Below are 15,518 nucleotides of genomic sequence, written 5' to 3' on the forward strand. Positions count from 1 at the left end.
GAGATGACACGCACGTTTTCAGCTTTTTATAAAGTGTAAACTGTATCGTGTAATTCCAACATGCATATATCAAGGTTTACTATTTCCTAATAATTTTTTAATGTATGTGAAGTGAATAAAATGTACTTTTCGAATGGAATTTAGCAATAATTAGTCTATTCTCAATTAATTTTTTGTCTTCTTTATCAAAGCGCTTCCGATATAGTAAAGCTAGGTGAAAAAGTATAGCTGTGTGGATAGTTTTGCCGTTATATCAACATACTGAACAATAGCAAGTCAATTGATATTTGGTGTTTCATTCTTTAGAGTCAACAAAACGTTCAACAAAATACAATTATAGGGGCGCATAGAAATGGATGATACGAGAATTACATAACATGTTCAAGTTGATCAAGATGATGTAAGTTATATAAGGCTACGCAGGCTATGTGAGTAGACTATTTGACGTCAGTTGAGCTGAAAAAGTGTTTCGCAGTTTTAGTATACTCACGGTCATGGCGTTTGGATTATACTTCCCGGACAAACTCGATCTACGTAAGTTCCTTTTAACAGCTTTTTGTGTTTTAATAATACTTTATTATTACAACATTTAAAATAAAGGAAGGGACGATTTTATTTTCAACATCAGAAACATTATTTTTATTCGAAAACAACTTATGTTATTCTGCTTTTATTTCTACACAATTGTGCTCACATATAAGCGCGCTTTATCGATTATTCCTCCTGCTTAAGACGCGCAATTCAAGAAGCTTCGCCGCTTTTTATAAAAGACATATCTTTTTATAAAAGGTAAAGATTCGAAGGTAATTGAGAAATGAGTAATTATTCACATAAAATTATTCCAGTTTTAACTGAAGTGTGCTGCAGCTAAATGGTTAAGATGTTTATATCGTTTTTATACTACTGATTAGCACTTGAAGTGTGCGCCAAGATCAAGGATATCACTTATAATTATATCAGATCTTAAACATCTGATTTACATTCTGTCAAATAAATACCGGGAATTGTTTATTTCAAAAGTACGCGTAAAAAGTATGAAAATTAATTTTTTGCTGTAAGTTGATACCAAAGTACCTAATTGTCACGTAGAGTTTTGGCACCATCTGTCAACTACTTTGTTTACAACTGTTGGTTTTGTTAGTCGACTTCTGCGATTTTTAAAATGGATAAAAATATCGAACAAAGGGTTTGCTTCAAATTTTGTGTTGCCAACGAAATTTTTCGTGCTGAATCGTTAAAATGTTGGAGAAGGCCTACGGTGAGTCAGCTTTATTGAAAACACGAGCGTACAAAGTATTCAAAGAAGGCCGAAAATATCACGTCAAAGTCGCTCGAAAATCAAAGATATATTGACTGTTTTCTTTGGCTATCGTGGTGTTGTTCCATCCGAAGGGGCAGATAGTCAACAAACAATATTATCTGGGCGTTTGAAAGAGAGTGTTCGCCGGAAAAGTCCAGATTTGTGGGAAAGCAACTTTTTGATTTTACACCACGATAATGCGCTGTCTCACACATCAATCCTTGTACGCGAATTTTTTGCCAAAAACTCAACGAATGTCATCGACCAAGCACCATATTTGCCAGATACAGCCGCGTGTGACTTTTTCCTGTTCCCCAAACACAAATTACCACTTCGTGTAAGATGTTTTGAGTCCATTGAAGCCATAAAACAAAATTCGCAGAAGGAGCTGCAGTCCATACCGGAAAGTGCTTATAAGAAATGTTTCAACAACTGGATTATTCGTTAGCATAAGTGTCGCAACAAATGGGGCCTATTTTGAAGGTGACAAAATAAATTTAGATGGTTAAACCAATATTTTATGTTTTACTGAACAATTCCCGGTATTTATTTGACAGAATGTATATCCAGAATTTATATGTTATAATAAAACTGTCGAAAAATGTAGGCCTATATTTAGCTAAAATATTAATATCATATTAAATTTAACGATTCAATTAAACATTCGAACTCTATGGGAATAATTTTGAGAAAGATAGCTTTGCGAACAAGTGATTAAGGAGATCACTGAAAAACGTGTCCCAATTTTTTCTCGCTATCGGCATCGTTATACGCATTAGCAACGGCCAGTTTTCATTGACAAACATCATAGCGAGTTCATCTACAAATAAAAATATCTATATTATGACATATTCCGAAAGAAAGAAATACATGATACATAAAATTACAATGTAAACGGCTGAGGAAGAATACGCCAAAAAGAAACAACCAATAGAAATCTATTTCATAAACACTTTCGTTGAAGTCATTGTTCTGTTGCGTTATTAAAAGTTATTAAAAAGTTATAAGCGGTTATTTATTTAAATTATTGCTTACTTATTTCTCGACTGCCTTCAAACATATTATGTAAGTATATCTTAAAATCTTTAATCATCGGATATATAAGAACATGTTCTATAATCCACGTGTCATCATTTATGGGACCAAATATATCCCACGATCCTGCGACATCTCTCGCAGACATATTAAAGTATCCTATCGTACAAATTATAACAAGGATATAAATATAACATTGTATAATATAACTTTCAATGATAAGATCAACGATAAAAGAGTAGTATTCATAAAATAATTAATGAAACTACGATTATATATTAGTAAATTAAATTAGAATAAAATTGTGTTCCTAGAATAATGCTATATTGTAATTATATTTTGGTATACATTGAAATGCGAGGCATCACAATTGCCACAATTTATACGAATAATTTTCTTTCGCTGCAAACAACGATATACTCGTGTACTAGGCAAAACAACTGCTTACGACTAAATTTGAATTTAATTGTGTAGAATTTATTTTCATACCTTCACCGCCCATTCTGAATCCGCCTAGAGTACCTTTGGCTTTACAAATACCATCAACAAATATTTTTGGTATGTAGGCGTTAACTATCAAACGGAAGGAGTCATTACTAAAATGCGGGCTCACAGCCACAACACGTAAATCTTTTAAACCCTCAATAGTGATATTTGACATGATTATTTCTGCGTGTATTTCACCACTATCAATTACACCTCTTGCATCCTTGTAAAAGAATGGGTCCATAGGTGGAAATTCGAATTCCGCAGGAAGACCTGTCAGAATATTTTGTTTAATATTGGTTTCGAGACTACAGTAACTGATTCGATCAGAAAATATTTGAACTTTTCGATGAATTTAGATAAAACTTAATCGATTCGTATAATTATCAAAAATATGTATAAAATTGTAACATGAAACGAAAATTGCATGCATAGTTTTAATAACTGCACATGCCATTGAATATGTAGAATAAATGTGCAACGAAAATATGTTGAAGAAAATTACTATTAAAACTATAAGATACATTTAAAAAAATACCTTTTACAAAAAGTGGCCATGCTTCATTAATAGCGCGTTTTAAGCAGGAGTTATAGTGACTTGAATCGCGTTTGCAGGTAGGCACAGCTGCGTGGAAATAAAAACAAGATAAAATAAGTCGCTTACGAGTAAAAATGTATATAATGAGACTGTGATTTTGAAAATAAGAATTTATCGTTTCTTTTTTATCTTAACGCTATGGAAAGATATTATTAAAGCACAGAAAATTGTTACAGAGATCTTACAAAGATCGAGTTTTTCCGTCACACACAATCCAAAGATTATGACACTGAGTACGGTAAGTGCGCGGAATACCATCTTGTCTAGCGAAGAAAACTGCGAATGACTTGATTAGTATGTATACCTTGGCTTTATATAACGTCTGACAATCATCGAGTAACCTGTATGATATAATATTCATGCATATGAAACATGAAGCAAAAAGTGTTAATTGCTATTTCTTTGCAAAAACAGAAATATGTCCGATTAAACAACTATTAACATTTAAATTTAGTTTATCTTTATCGGATTTGATATTAGCATTTACTTCTATTATTTTTTTACTTTTATACAGAATTTATTTGTATATTTTCGTCGCTTATTTGGTCATATTATCATGCACCGTGCAATCACTGTAAAATTTTGTACATGCTAATTTCTAAACGGAAAGTGTCATTACGGAAGTGCTCTCCCATAGTCACAAAACATGGAGCTCTCAAATTTGCCTCTGTAAAAGTGAGATTTGAGAAAATTAATTTTCTGTGTAAATCGCTGGTGACATCTTTATAATTGTTTTAAAATAACAAGTCGGCCTTAACAAACGAAAATGATTTGATCTAGTGAAACGCTGAAACACGGGTATATTTGTTTCATATTTATTTTTAGAATCTCTATGAATTTCTCATGGGAAAATAAAAAATTTGATTTTTGTCGAATGGTGTATTATAAAAAATGAGTATAAATTATCGCTTATATATACAATGCTCCCTTCAAAATATACAATGTATCTTATGTATACAACACTAAATGTATCCTTGGTTTCGCACGTAAAATCATTTGCCTGTGACGTTTCTGTTTTATATTATATATATTTTCAAGAAAAAGAAAGTTTTAAAAAAGCGAGTGAGAAAGTCGCTAAAATATGTTTCCCAAAATTTCTTTATAATTAGCAGTGCCACTAGATATAATTGTGATCAATATTCATTCTCGAACATCGTGATGAGGTTATCTGTGAATGAAAATTACTACGTCATGAGTTGACACGCGCGGCTTCAATTTTTTATAAAGTATAAGCTATATCGTGTGATTCCAACGTGCACGTATCAAGGTTTACTATTTCCCAGTAATTTTTTAATATATGTGAAGAGAATAGAATGTACTTTTCGAATGGAATTCAGCAATAATTAGTCTATCGTCGATTAATTTTTTGTCTTCTTTATCAAAGCACTTCCGATATAGTATAGCTGGGTGAAAAGTATTGCTGTTTGGATAGTTTTACCGTTATATCAACATACTGAACAATAGCAAGCTGATTGATATTTGGTGTTTCATTCTTTAGAGTCAACAAAACGTCCAATAAAACGTTCAACAAAATGTTCAACAAAACGTTCAACAAAATAAAATTATAGCGACGCATAGGATTGGATGATACGAAAAATATATAACATGTTCAAGTTGATCAAGATGATGTAGGTTATATAAGACTACGCATATGTAGCCTATATGAGTAGACTATTTGACGTCAGTTGAGCTGACAAGATGGTGTTTCGCAGTTTTAGTATACTCACGGTCATGGCGTTTGGATTATACTTCCCGGACAAACTCGATCTACGTAAGTTCCTTTTGACGTAAGTTTCCGTGTTTTAATAATACTTTACTATTACATTAAAAGTAAAGGAAGGGACGATAACATTTTATTTTTAACATCAGAAATATATTATTTTTATTCGAAAACAACTTATTTTATTCTGCTTTTATTTCTACACATTTGTGTCCACATATAAGCGCGCTTTATCGATTACTCCTCCTGCTTAAGACGTACGATTCAAGATACTTGGCCGCTTTTTATAAAATATATATTATAAAAGGCAAAGTTTCGATGATAATCAAGAAATAAGTAATTATTTATGTATAATAATTCCAGTTTTAATTAAAGTGTGCTGCAACTAAATGATTAAGATTTTTATATCGTTTTTATTCTACTGATTAGCATTTGAAGTGTGCGCAAAGATCAAGGATATCACTATATTTACATCATATCTTAAACAACTGACTCATGCTGTCTACACGTGTAATTTACATATACATTTTTATGTAAAATTTATAGGTTTGTTTGTGTTGCATACAGTTTTTACACTTAATGCCCGTTGCACACTTGGTCCAATCCAAACAACACAAATTCTCCAAAGAATGTTTTAAGGACATTTTTTGGACGGAGAGACATTATTAGAATATTTTTAGAACGTCCTTTGAAGAAGTGAGTTGTTTGGAAATAGTTAATATCCAATAAGTTTATCCGCGTTTATTAAACTTTTTACACTTTCACACTTATAATTAGTGCATTAATTCGTTCTGGAAATTATGCCACAATTTTTGTCAGTGTCATGAATATAAATAAAATTTTAATAACATTTTTTACATTTGGTATTATTTAGTTGTTATATAATTTTCGTGATACTTTGAGCTAACTCTTTTTTACTACCATTAACAAAGCTTACACTTTTCACTCTTGCTTGAGACCAAAAAGTAAAAAGTGTATCAGAATTGCATTTATACTTGTGTAACCCTCAAACAGAAATCATGACGTCATTTTTAGAAACTTAAAAGAATTAATGTGTACTAAATGCGAAAGTGTAAAAAGTCCAATCAATACGAATAAACTTATTGGATAGTTGTCATTTTCAAAGGCCCTTTGAAGGCTTACACCTTCAAAGGGCATTCTAAAAATATTCTGGTAATGTCCCTTTGTCCTAAAAGCATCCTCAGAACGTTTTTTTGAGAATTTGTGTTGTTTGGGGTGTACCTAGTGTGCAACGAGCATTGAGTTTAAAAGTGTAAAAAGTATATGCAACACGAACAAATCTTATGTATTGTAATAAAACTGTGGAAAGAATGTAGGCTTATACTCAGCTAAGACATAGATATTATATACTGGAATTGGAAGTAGAATTATGAAATTAAACATCATCTACGAATATGTTTGCCATTTTCATAAAAAAAAAAAATTGAATGAGACTTTTTTTGTAATTTTATGTATTTACGTTTCTTTACGGAGCTCTTACACCGAGTAAGAAATTTATTTTTTCACATTCTTATTTTGTGTATGAGGTAAATATAAATGACACGCGAATATCAGACTTGTTTACATGTTCCGTCATATATATGTTACTATTAAAATTGGTGTTATTTACTTGGTTCGTATAATCATATTGAAACTCTCTTCTTTTTTTTTTTTTTTAATGAGTTTGATGACACATCTAACGTGATAAACCATTACAATAGACAGTTATATGCAGCAAAGCAAAGTGATTAAGACTTATCGGTTTTATGCGATATAAATTAAAGATAAATTCTTTAAATTTTCGTAGTTTTTATTTTTGCGGCACTGAATATCTCTTCTATCTCGTGTGTGAGTTGCTGCTTCGTCATTGTTTTGACTTGTGTAACTGAGTGCTACCTTTCCACGCAGTGATCGGCGTAGTCGAGAAACTTGTGTCTCTCTTAGTTGGATGTGTATGCAGAGACGTGGTTTTTGAATCGACAGATATCTTGTTGTATAAGACTAGCACTTTATTGCATTTTTTAACAACAACTCTCGTACGATAGCTTACAAGATGGCCGTTTGATCGCTACAAATTTGCTACCGAGTGTTCTTCCGCGCTAGATACAACGAACGAACGAACGAAGTTCGGTTAAAGTTGAATATACCGAACGAGTCGACGAATCACTAATTGAATATTACCGAACGAGTCGACGAATCGAACTCATCCTAGAGCGTGCGGACAATGCACGACATCTAGCGCTACTTGAATCATATATGAAATATAAAATGTATTACGTAATGATACGTTACAGTCATATTTAATTGAACATCCGAATTTTATGGAAATACTTGCGAGAAGGAAAGTTTCGCGAAGAAGCGGTTAAGTAAGTTGCTAAAATACGTATCCCAATAATCAATTGCTAATGGCATTACTATTCGATATAGTACCGGCCAGTTTCCATTCACGAACATCATAACGAGTTCATCTGAAAATGGAACTTTTTGTGTCATGATATATTTAGAAAGAGAAAAAACAAAATATACATAAAGTCGCAATGTAAACTAATAAAAATATTCGAAAGAGAAACAGTTGATAAAAGTATTATTTTAGAAATAATTTTTGAATTTTTATATATTTTGATCACGTGTTAAAAGAATTATTAAAAAGCTGGAGATATAGTTGATTGATTACTTACCGATTACTGGATTGTCGAAATTATGTATGTACAGCTTGAGGTTTTTGAGTGTTAAAGTTATGCGAAAATGTTTTATAATTAATGTATCATCTTTTACGGACCCTAATATATCCCACGATCCTCCAATATCTCCTATTGTTACGTTAAAGTACCCTGCTCCGTATAAATTATAACAATAATATAAATATAAGTTTATATATGTACGATATCGTATAACAATAATGTAAATATAAGATTGCGTATGTACGATATCTTCCAATGGTAAGATCAGTAATAAACGAAAATAGCACACGCTCGAAAAAAAGATGAGAATTATTTATTATAAGTAATGAGGTTATAGTAAAATAGTATTTATAGAATACTCCTCTATATCGAAATTAAATTTTAATATATGTTGAAATATGTTGACATAATTATCAAAATTGCGTAAATTTAAAATACAATTTATACGAATAATCATTTCTCCTTTTAAAAATGGAATATACTCGACATACAAAATAATTGCCAACATGTAAATTTAATTAAATTATGTATGGTTTATTTTCGTACCTTTCCCGTTAAATCGGAATTCGGCTATAGTGCCAAACGCGTCGTAAATACCTTCAGCATAAATTTTTGGTATACGAGCATCAATCTTCAAACGGAAGGCATCATCGCTAAAATGCGATCTCACCGCTATAAAACGTATCATTTTCAGACCCTCAATAGTGGTATTTGATGTAGTTATTTCTCCGTATAGATTACTGTTATTAGCTACAGCCTTTAGGTATTCATAAAAATATGGATCCAGAGGTTGAAGATCGAATTCAGCAGGAAGACCTGTCAGAATATATAGATTAATATCGGTTTGTGCGTTGATCTCAAGAATTTAATTACTGGTATGATCAGGGAACTTTAAACTTTCTGATTGATCTAGATAAAAATTTGTCGACTCGGGTATTCATGACAATTTGTACGAAATATTGTTACATTATAAATAGTAATTGTATGTATTGATCTTGGAAATATATCAGAAAATATTTTAACTTTCCGATGAGTTTAGATAAATTTTAATCAATTCGTAAAAATTTGCACAAAATTGTCACATTAAATGATAATCGCATATGTAGTTTTAATAACCGCATATGCCATTAAATATGTAGCATAAAATACAAGGAAAACTCGAAGAAAACTGTTATTAAAACGATAAGATCTACTTTAAAGAATACCTTTTACAAAAAGTGGCCATGCTTCATTAATAGCGCGTTTTAAGCAGGAGTTATAATGACTTGAATTGCGTTTGCAGGTAGGCACAGCTGCGGGAAAATAAAACGGAATAAAATAAGTTGCTTTCGAGTAAAAATATATATAATGAGATTCTGAGTTTTAATATAAGAATTTGTCGTTCCTTCTTTGTCTCTTAACGTTATGGAAAACTATTATTAACCTCTTAGGTACTATACGCTACTACAGTGACTTTCGCGTATATCATCTTTCTGAACGGTATGTCACTATAGTGACTCATTCCTATTTCTAATAAATTATAATTCTTATTTCTAATAAAATATAATTGTTTTCGCGTAGTCCGCGTTGAACTTTGCCGTACAGAGATACAGCTTCGCGGGAAGTCCTGCCGTAGCTAAGAGATTAAAGCACAGAAAATTGTTAAAGAGAACTTACGAAGATTGAGTTTTTCCGTCGCACACAATCCAAACATTATGATACTGAGTACACTAAATGCGCGGAATACCATCTTGTCCAGTGAATAAAACAGCGAATGGGTTGATTAGTATGTATAGCTTGGCTTTATATAACATCTGACAACCTCTGAGTAATCTCGTGTGTTATTACATCAAGTGTATCATAAAAATGCAACAAAAAAATGTTAAGTGTTATTTCTTAATAAAACAGAAATATGTCCGACAAAAGTATTACTAACGTCTAAATTTAATTAATGTTTATCGGATTTGATAAGGTAAACTTATTGGATTACACCACCCTAAGTAAAGACTATTTTTTAAGAGGTTATTTAAAAAAGAATAAAGTAATACTAAGTAAGACTATAAATTTTACTTAATGTTAATATTGTAAATTAGCAAAAAAACATATAAAAGTTGAAAATAAACAAAATTATTTATATGTACACAAGATTTAAGTGTGAACTGCAAATTACATTCACTCCGAATTATATCCACTGAAATTGTTGAATGTCCCAAATGACGTCACCTTACCTGATCTGTTTTAATATAGATAATTATAGTAAAGGAAATGAAATTTTTACACCTGTTATCTATTAAAATATTTATTTATTTAAAATAATAAGCATCTTAACTTCTACTAATTTGTTTTAAAATGTTATTGCATATTTATGGCGGTTTTGTGTACATGATGCTTTTTACGTGCACATAAATCCGCCATCTCTATTATATTATATAAAAATATAATTGTATAATATTTTATTATTTTATTGTCTTTTAATTTAGTTCAATTTATATTAATCATACAAAACTAAAACATTTTGTATTACAATCCAAAAATATCTCATTTTATCATTCTATAGGTTATATTATCGTAGTAGATATTTTAGAATAAAGTCGTAGATAGGCAAAAGTGACGGATTCTCGATATAAGAATAATTTGAAACTGCCTTTTACGGAAAATAACGTTATATTTTTATACACTTACTTTGACGAAACCATTTGATATACTTTCACGATTACTTTCTGGGAATTCTTTGACACTTTTAATCAGCTGTGTTTTAATACGCGCACAAAACAAGTTATAGTAGCGCTATTTGGGTTAGTGGCGTCATTCGGTACTTTTACCTTATTAAGTTTTACTTGCTTCTATTGTTTTCCTACTTGATTATACAGAATTTGTTTTTATATTTTCATCGCGCTTATTTGGTCATATTATCATGCGTCGCGCAATCACTGTAATAAAAATTTTTGTACATGCCAATCTCTAAAATCGGAAGATGTCATTACAGAAAGTGTCATTACTGCGCTTTTGTAGTTACAAAACGTGTCACCATCAAGTTATATTTGACTGCTCGACAGTGAGATTTAAGGAGATTATTTCTCTGTGTAAATCGCCGGTGTTATCTTTTGCATCTTCGTAATTGAATAATTACAAAAATTCGTATATATTCAACAGAAAAATCTATTAGAATAAATCGATAAATAATGTTAGCATGTATGTTGATCTCGAGAAATTATTGATATAATAAAAAAATCTTAAACTTTTCAATCAGCATATGTAAAATTTAATTCTAATGAGCGGAAATTTACAGAATTGCATGTGCAGTCACATGTGCAGTAGAGAGTTTACATTGCTTGAAAAGAGCTGCTATAAAAGCGATAAGATTTATTTTGAGGGATATCTTTTACAAAAAACGGTCATGCTTCTTTAATCGCACGTTTTAAAGTTGTAGACGTTTGAATCGCACTTATAGATGAGCATAGCTATATGGAAATAAAAACAGAATAAACCAAGCTTTTCGAAAAAGTAATGTACTCAGTGCATGGAATACTATTTTGTCTAGGTTAGATAATTCTCAAACTGCTTGAAATGAAGAATTGCAAATACTTGTTTATAACTCAGTTTCTCACAAACTTTTGCTGTAGATTTTCTTTCTTTTTTTTTAAAGCAACATGTAACGACGTTTGAATGATATAGAAAAATGTACACATAATATAAAAAATGCCTATAAATTATCGCTTATATTTATAATGCTCCCTTTCAATATACAATGCAAATCTTATGTATACAACACTAAATGTGTCCTTAATTTCGCATGTGAAATCATTTGCTTGCAACGTTTTATGTTATATATTTTTTCAAGAAAGAAAAAAATTTGCGAAAAAGCGCGTAAGAAAGTCGCTGAAATATGTGTCCCAAAATTTCTTCATAATTAGCAGTGCCACTACACATAGTTGCGATCAACACTCATTGACGAACATCGTGACGAGGTTGTCTGTGAAAGAAAATTGTTGCGTTTTGATGACAACGCGCATCTTCAATTTTTTATAAAATGTAAGCTATATCGTGTGACTCCAACATACACATATCAAGGTTTACTATTTCCCAGGAATTTTTCAATGCACGTGAGGAGAATAAAATGTACTTTTAGAACGGAATTTAGCTATCGTTAATTAGTCTATTGTCGATAAATTTTTTATCTCCTTTATCAAATCGCCTTCGATATAGTAAAACTGAGTGAAAAAGTATCACTATATGGATAGTTTTACCATTATATCAACATACTGAACAATAGCAAGCCGATTGGTATTTAGTATTTCATTCTTTAGAGTCAACAAAACATTGTTCAACGAAATGCAATTATAGCGGCGCGTAGGAATAACACGAGAATTACATTGCATGTTCAAGTTGACCAAGATGATGTAGGTTATATAAGGCTACGCATATGTGAGTAGACTATTTGACGTCAGTTTAGCTGACATGATATTTCGTAGTTTTAGTATACTCACGGTCATAGCGTTTGGACTATACTTCCCGAACAAACTCGATCTACGTAAGTTCCTTTTGACATCTTTCCGTGTTGTAATAATACTTTACTATTACGTTTAAAATAAAGAGAAAAGGACGATGACATTTTGTTTTCAACATCAGAAACATATTATTATTTGCGAAAACAACTTATTTTATTCTCCTTATATTTCTATATAGTTGTGCTCACATATAAGCGCGCTTTATCGATTACTCCTCCTTAAGGGAATGCTAGAGTCGATCACGAACTCGAACAATGTCGATAATGCAGAGACGATCGTCACTAACATAAACATACACGCTATCCTTATCGTATTTATTATATATACAGAACTTATATGAATGTGTGCTGCTTTGTTTTACCATATTCAATGGAAAACCTAACTATATATGTGTAGAAATCTTTAGATATCCCCTTAAGGGGATACTGAAGCTGAAAACTTTACCAACAGAACACTGACATTTTTACGTCGTATTGGTTACACAGAATTACAAGTGCTTCTTCGTAATTGAATAATTGTCCGATCAAACGAGCTCGCCGAAGGCGAGCGTAGTTCGATCGAAATTATACGATGCGTCTCGTTCGAAGGTGATAACTAGTAGTACGCTCTGTCGTGCTGAACTTCATAACGTTTAGAGTTCAAAATTCGCTACTTTCACGCTTCACTTTCCCTGTATAGGCGCTCTCTACGCCAGCTCCCTCTCTGCCGGCGTTCTGTTACCTTCTCATATTTTTAAAGCAGTGTAGTTTTCGAGAGATTGTTCCTCCCTAGGGTTGGGAGAAGACAATTAGAATAAACGCAGTATTAGCCATGACCAACACAGGAAAGAACTAAAAAGGGGGTGGATATCACCTTCGAACGAGACGCATCATATAATTTCGATCGAACTTCGTTTGCCTTCGGCGAGCTCGTTTGATCGGACAATTATACTGTACTGTCCCGTTCTCGATGATAACTAGTAGATGTTCAGCGCTGAGAATAACTCTCCAAATTTTATTGAATGCGAAAAAATGAAACAAAAGAACATATTACTTCATAAACATAGCCGTGCTAGACAGAACAAAACAAAATGCGAACAAACGCTTAGTAATCTGTCGCAAAGTAACAAAGAACACAAACATATGAATTATTTGTCGACCTCTGACGTGAACACAGCGTTAACGAAAGTATCTGCTACAGGCTGTATGGGCCGGTTGTAAAAACGGCCAAAAATGGTGGAAGTCGAACGAGTTCATCTGAAAATGGAACTTTCTGTGTCATGATATATTTAGGAAGAGAAAAAACAAAATATCGTCACATAAAGTCAAACATAAAGTCACAATGTAAACTAATAAAAATATTCGAAAGAGAAACAGTTGATAAAAGTATTATTTTAGAAATAATTTTTGAATTTTTATATATTTTGATCACGTGTTAAAAGAATTATTAAAAAGCTGGAGATATAGTTGATTGATTACTTACCAATTACTGGATTGTCGAAATTATGTATGTACAGCTTGAGGTTTTTGAATGTTAAAGTTATGCGAAAATATTTTATAATTAATATATCATCTTTTACAGACCTTGATATATCCCACGATTCTCTTATACCTCCTAGTGTTATGTTAAAGTACCCTGCTCCGTATAAATTATAACAATACTATAAATATAAGTTTATATATGTACGATATCGTATAACAATAATATAAATACAATATAAGATGGCGTATGTACGATATCGTCCAATGGTAAGATCAATAATAAACGAAAATAGCACATGCTCGAAAAAAAGATGAGAATTATTTATTATAAGTTATAATTTATTATAAATTAAATTATTTATAATAAGGTTATAGTAAAATAATATTTATGGAATACTCCTCTATATCGAAATTAAATTTTAATATATGTTGGAATATGTTGACATAATTATCACAATTGCGTAAAATACACAAATGTAAAATACAATTTATATGAATGATCATTTTTCCTTTTAAAAAGGGAATATATCTGGCAAAATGATTGCCAACATGTAAATTTAATTTAATTATGTAAGATTTATTTTCATATTTTTCCGTTAAGTCGGAATCCGGCCAGAATGTCATTCCATTTGTAAATATCTTCAGCATAAATTTTTGGTATACGAACATCAATCTCCAATCGGAAGGCATCATCGCTAAAATACAGTCTCACCGCTTTAAAACGCAGCGCTTTCAGACCCTCGATAGTGACATTTGTTGCAGTTAATTTTCCGTACAGATCGCCAGTAGAAATTTTACATTCTTGATATTTATAAAAGTGTTGATCGAGAGAGGGAAAGTCGAATTCAGCCGGAAGATTTGTTACAATATATCGATTAATATCGGCATGTAAGTTGATCTCGAGAATTTAATGACTACTTTAATGAAAGAAATTGAAATTTTTAATCAGCTTAGATAAAACATCATTAGATAAAATCGGTTAGATAAATGTCATTGGTTTATATCGTCGAGATTTGTACGAAGTTGTCATATTAAATGGTAATTACACATGTCCTTATTCGAATCATACATACAATTATATGTGCAGAGTAATGTGCAGTATATAAATTGCTCGATAAAAACAGTGATAAAAATAGTAAGATCTACTTAAAGGCATACGTTTTGTAAAAAGCGGCTAAGCTTCTTGCATCGCGCGTTTTAAGCAAGAGAAGTAGTCGGTTGTATCGCGCTTACATGTGGGCATAGCTATGTGGAAATAGAAGCAGAATAAAACAAGCTATTTTCGATTAAAAATAATACGTTTCTAATGAAAATAAAATGTTATCATTTCTTTTCTTATTTCTAACGCAATGGTAAAGTATTTTTAAAATACAGAGAATTGTCAAAAGGAACGTAGATCGAGTTTGTTCGATAAGCATAATCTAAACGCCACAAACGTGAGTATACTAAAGCTGCGGAACATTATCTTGTCAGGTGAACTGCCGGCAAATAATCTATTCACATGTAGGTAGCCTTTTATAATCTGCATCTTGATCAGCTTAACCATTTTATATAATTCCAATATCATTCTCCACTACTACACATCGTTATTGTACTTGCTTGTTGTTGAACGATGATTTATTGTTTTAAAGTGAAGTATCAGACGTCAACCGGTTGTTATTGTTCAGTATGTTGATATAACCACATAGCTGTCTGTTCTCTCTCTCTCTCTCTCTCTCTCTCTCTCTCTCTCTCTCTCTCTCTCTCTCTTT

At 31.5% G+C, this 15,518-nt stretch overlaps 2 protein-coding genes across 2 annotated transcripts; both read right to left on the bottom strand.

Annotated features, from left to right (window-relative positions):
* Positions 1-624: 624 nt before the first annotated feature.
* On the bottom strand, positions 625-3,748 carry LOC116850968. The gene is made up of 5 exons (XM_032830291.1): positions 3,605-3,748; positions 3,360-3,446; positions 2,825-3,094; positions 2,336-2,494; positions 625-2,120 (listed from the first exon to the last, which is right to left on the bottom strand). The coding sequence occupies exons 1-5, from the start codon at positions 3,675-3,677 to the stop codon at positions 1,972-1,974; spliced, it is 738 nt and encodes a 245-aa protein (XP_032686182.1). The 5' UTR covers positions 3,678-3,748; the 3' UTR covers positions 625-1,971.
* Positions 3,749-6,931: 3,183 nt separating this feature from the next.
* LOC116852166 lies at positions 6,932-9,564 on the bottom strand. Its single transcript, XM_032832609.1, has 5 exons — positions 9,477-9,564; positions 9,026-9,112; positions 8,367-8,636; positions 7,818-7,970; positions 6,932-7,607 (listed from the first exon to the last, which is right to left on the bottom strand). The coding sequence occupies exons 1-5, from the start codon at positions 9,547-9,549 to the stop codon at positions 7,459-7,461; spliced, it is 732 nt and encodes a 243-aa protein (XP_032688500.1). The 5' UTR covers positions 9,550-9,564; the 3' UTR covers positions 6,932-7,458.
* Between the last annotated feature and the right edge of the window lie 5,954 nt (positions 9,565-15,518).

The sequence above is a fragment of the Odontomachus brunneus genome, unplaced genomic scaffold, assembly GCF_010583005.1.
Source record: "Odontomachus brunneus isolate Ranch 3 - 2012 unplaced genomic scaffold, Obru_v1 Obru_scaffold_001, whole genome shotgun sequence".
Lineage (NCBI taxonomy): Eukaryota > Metazoa > Arthropoda > Insecta > Hymenoptera > Formicidae > Odontomachus > Odontomachus brunneus.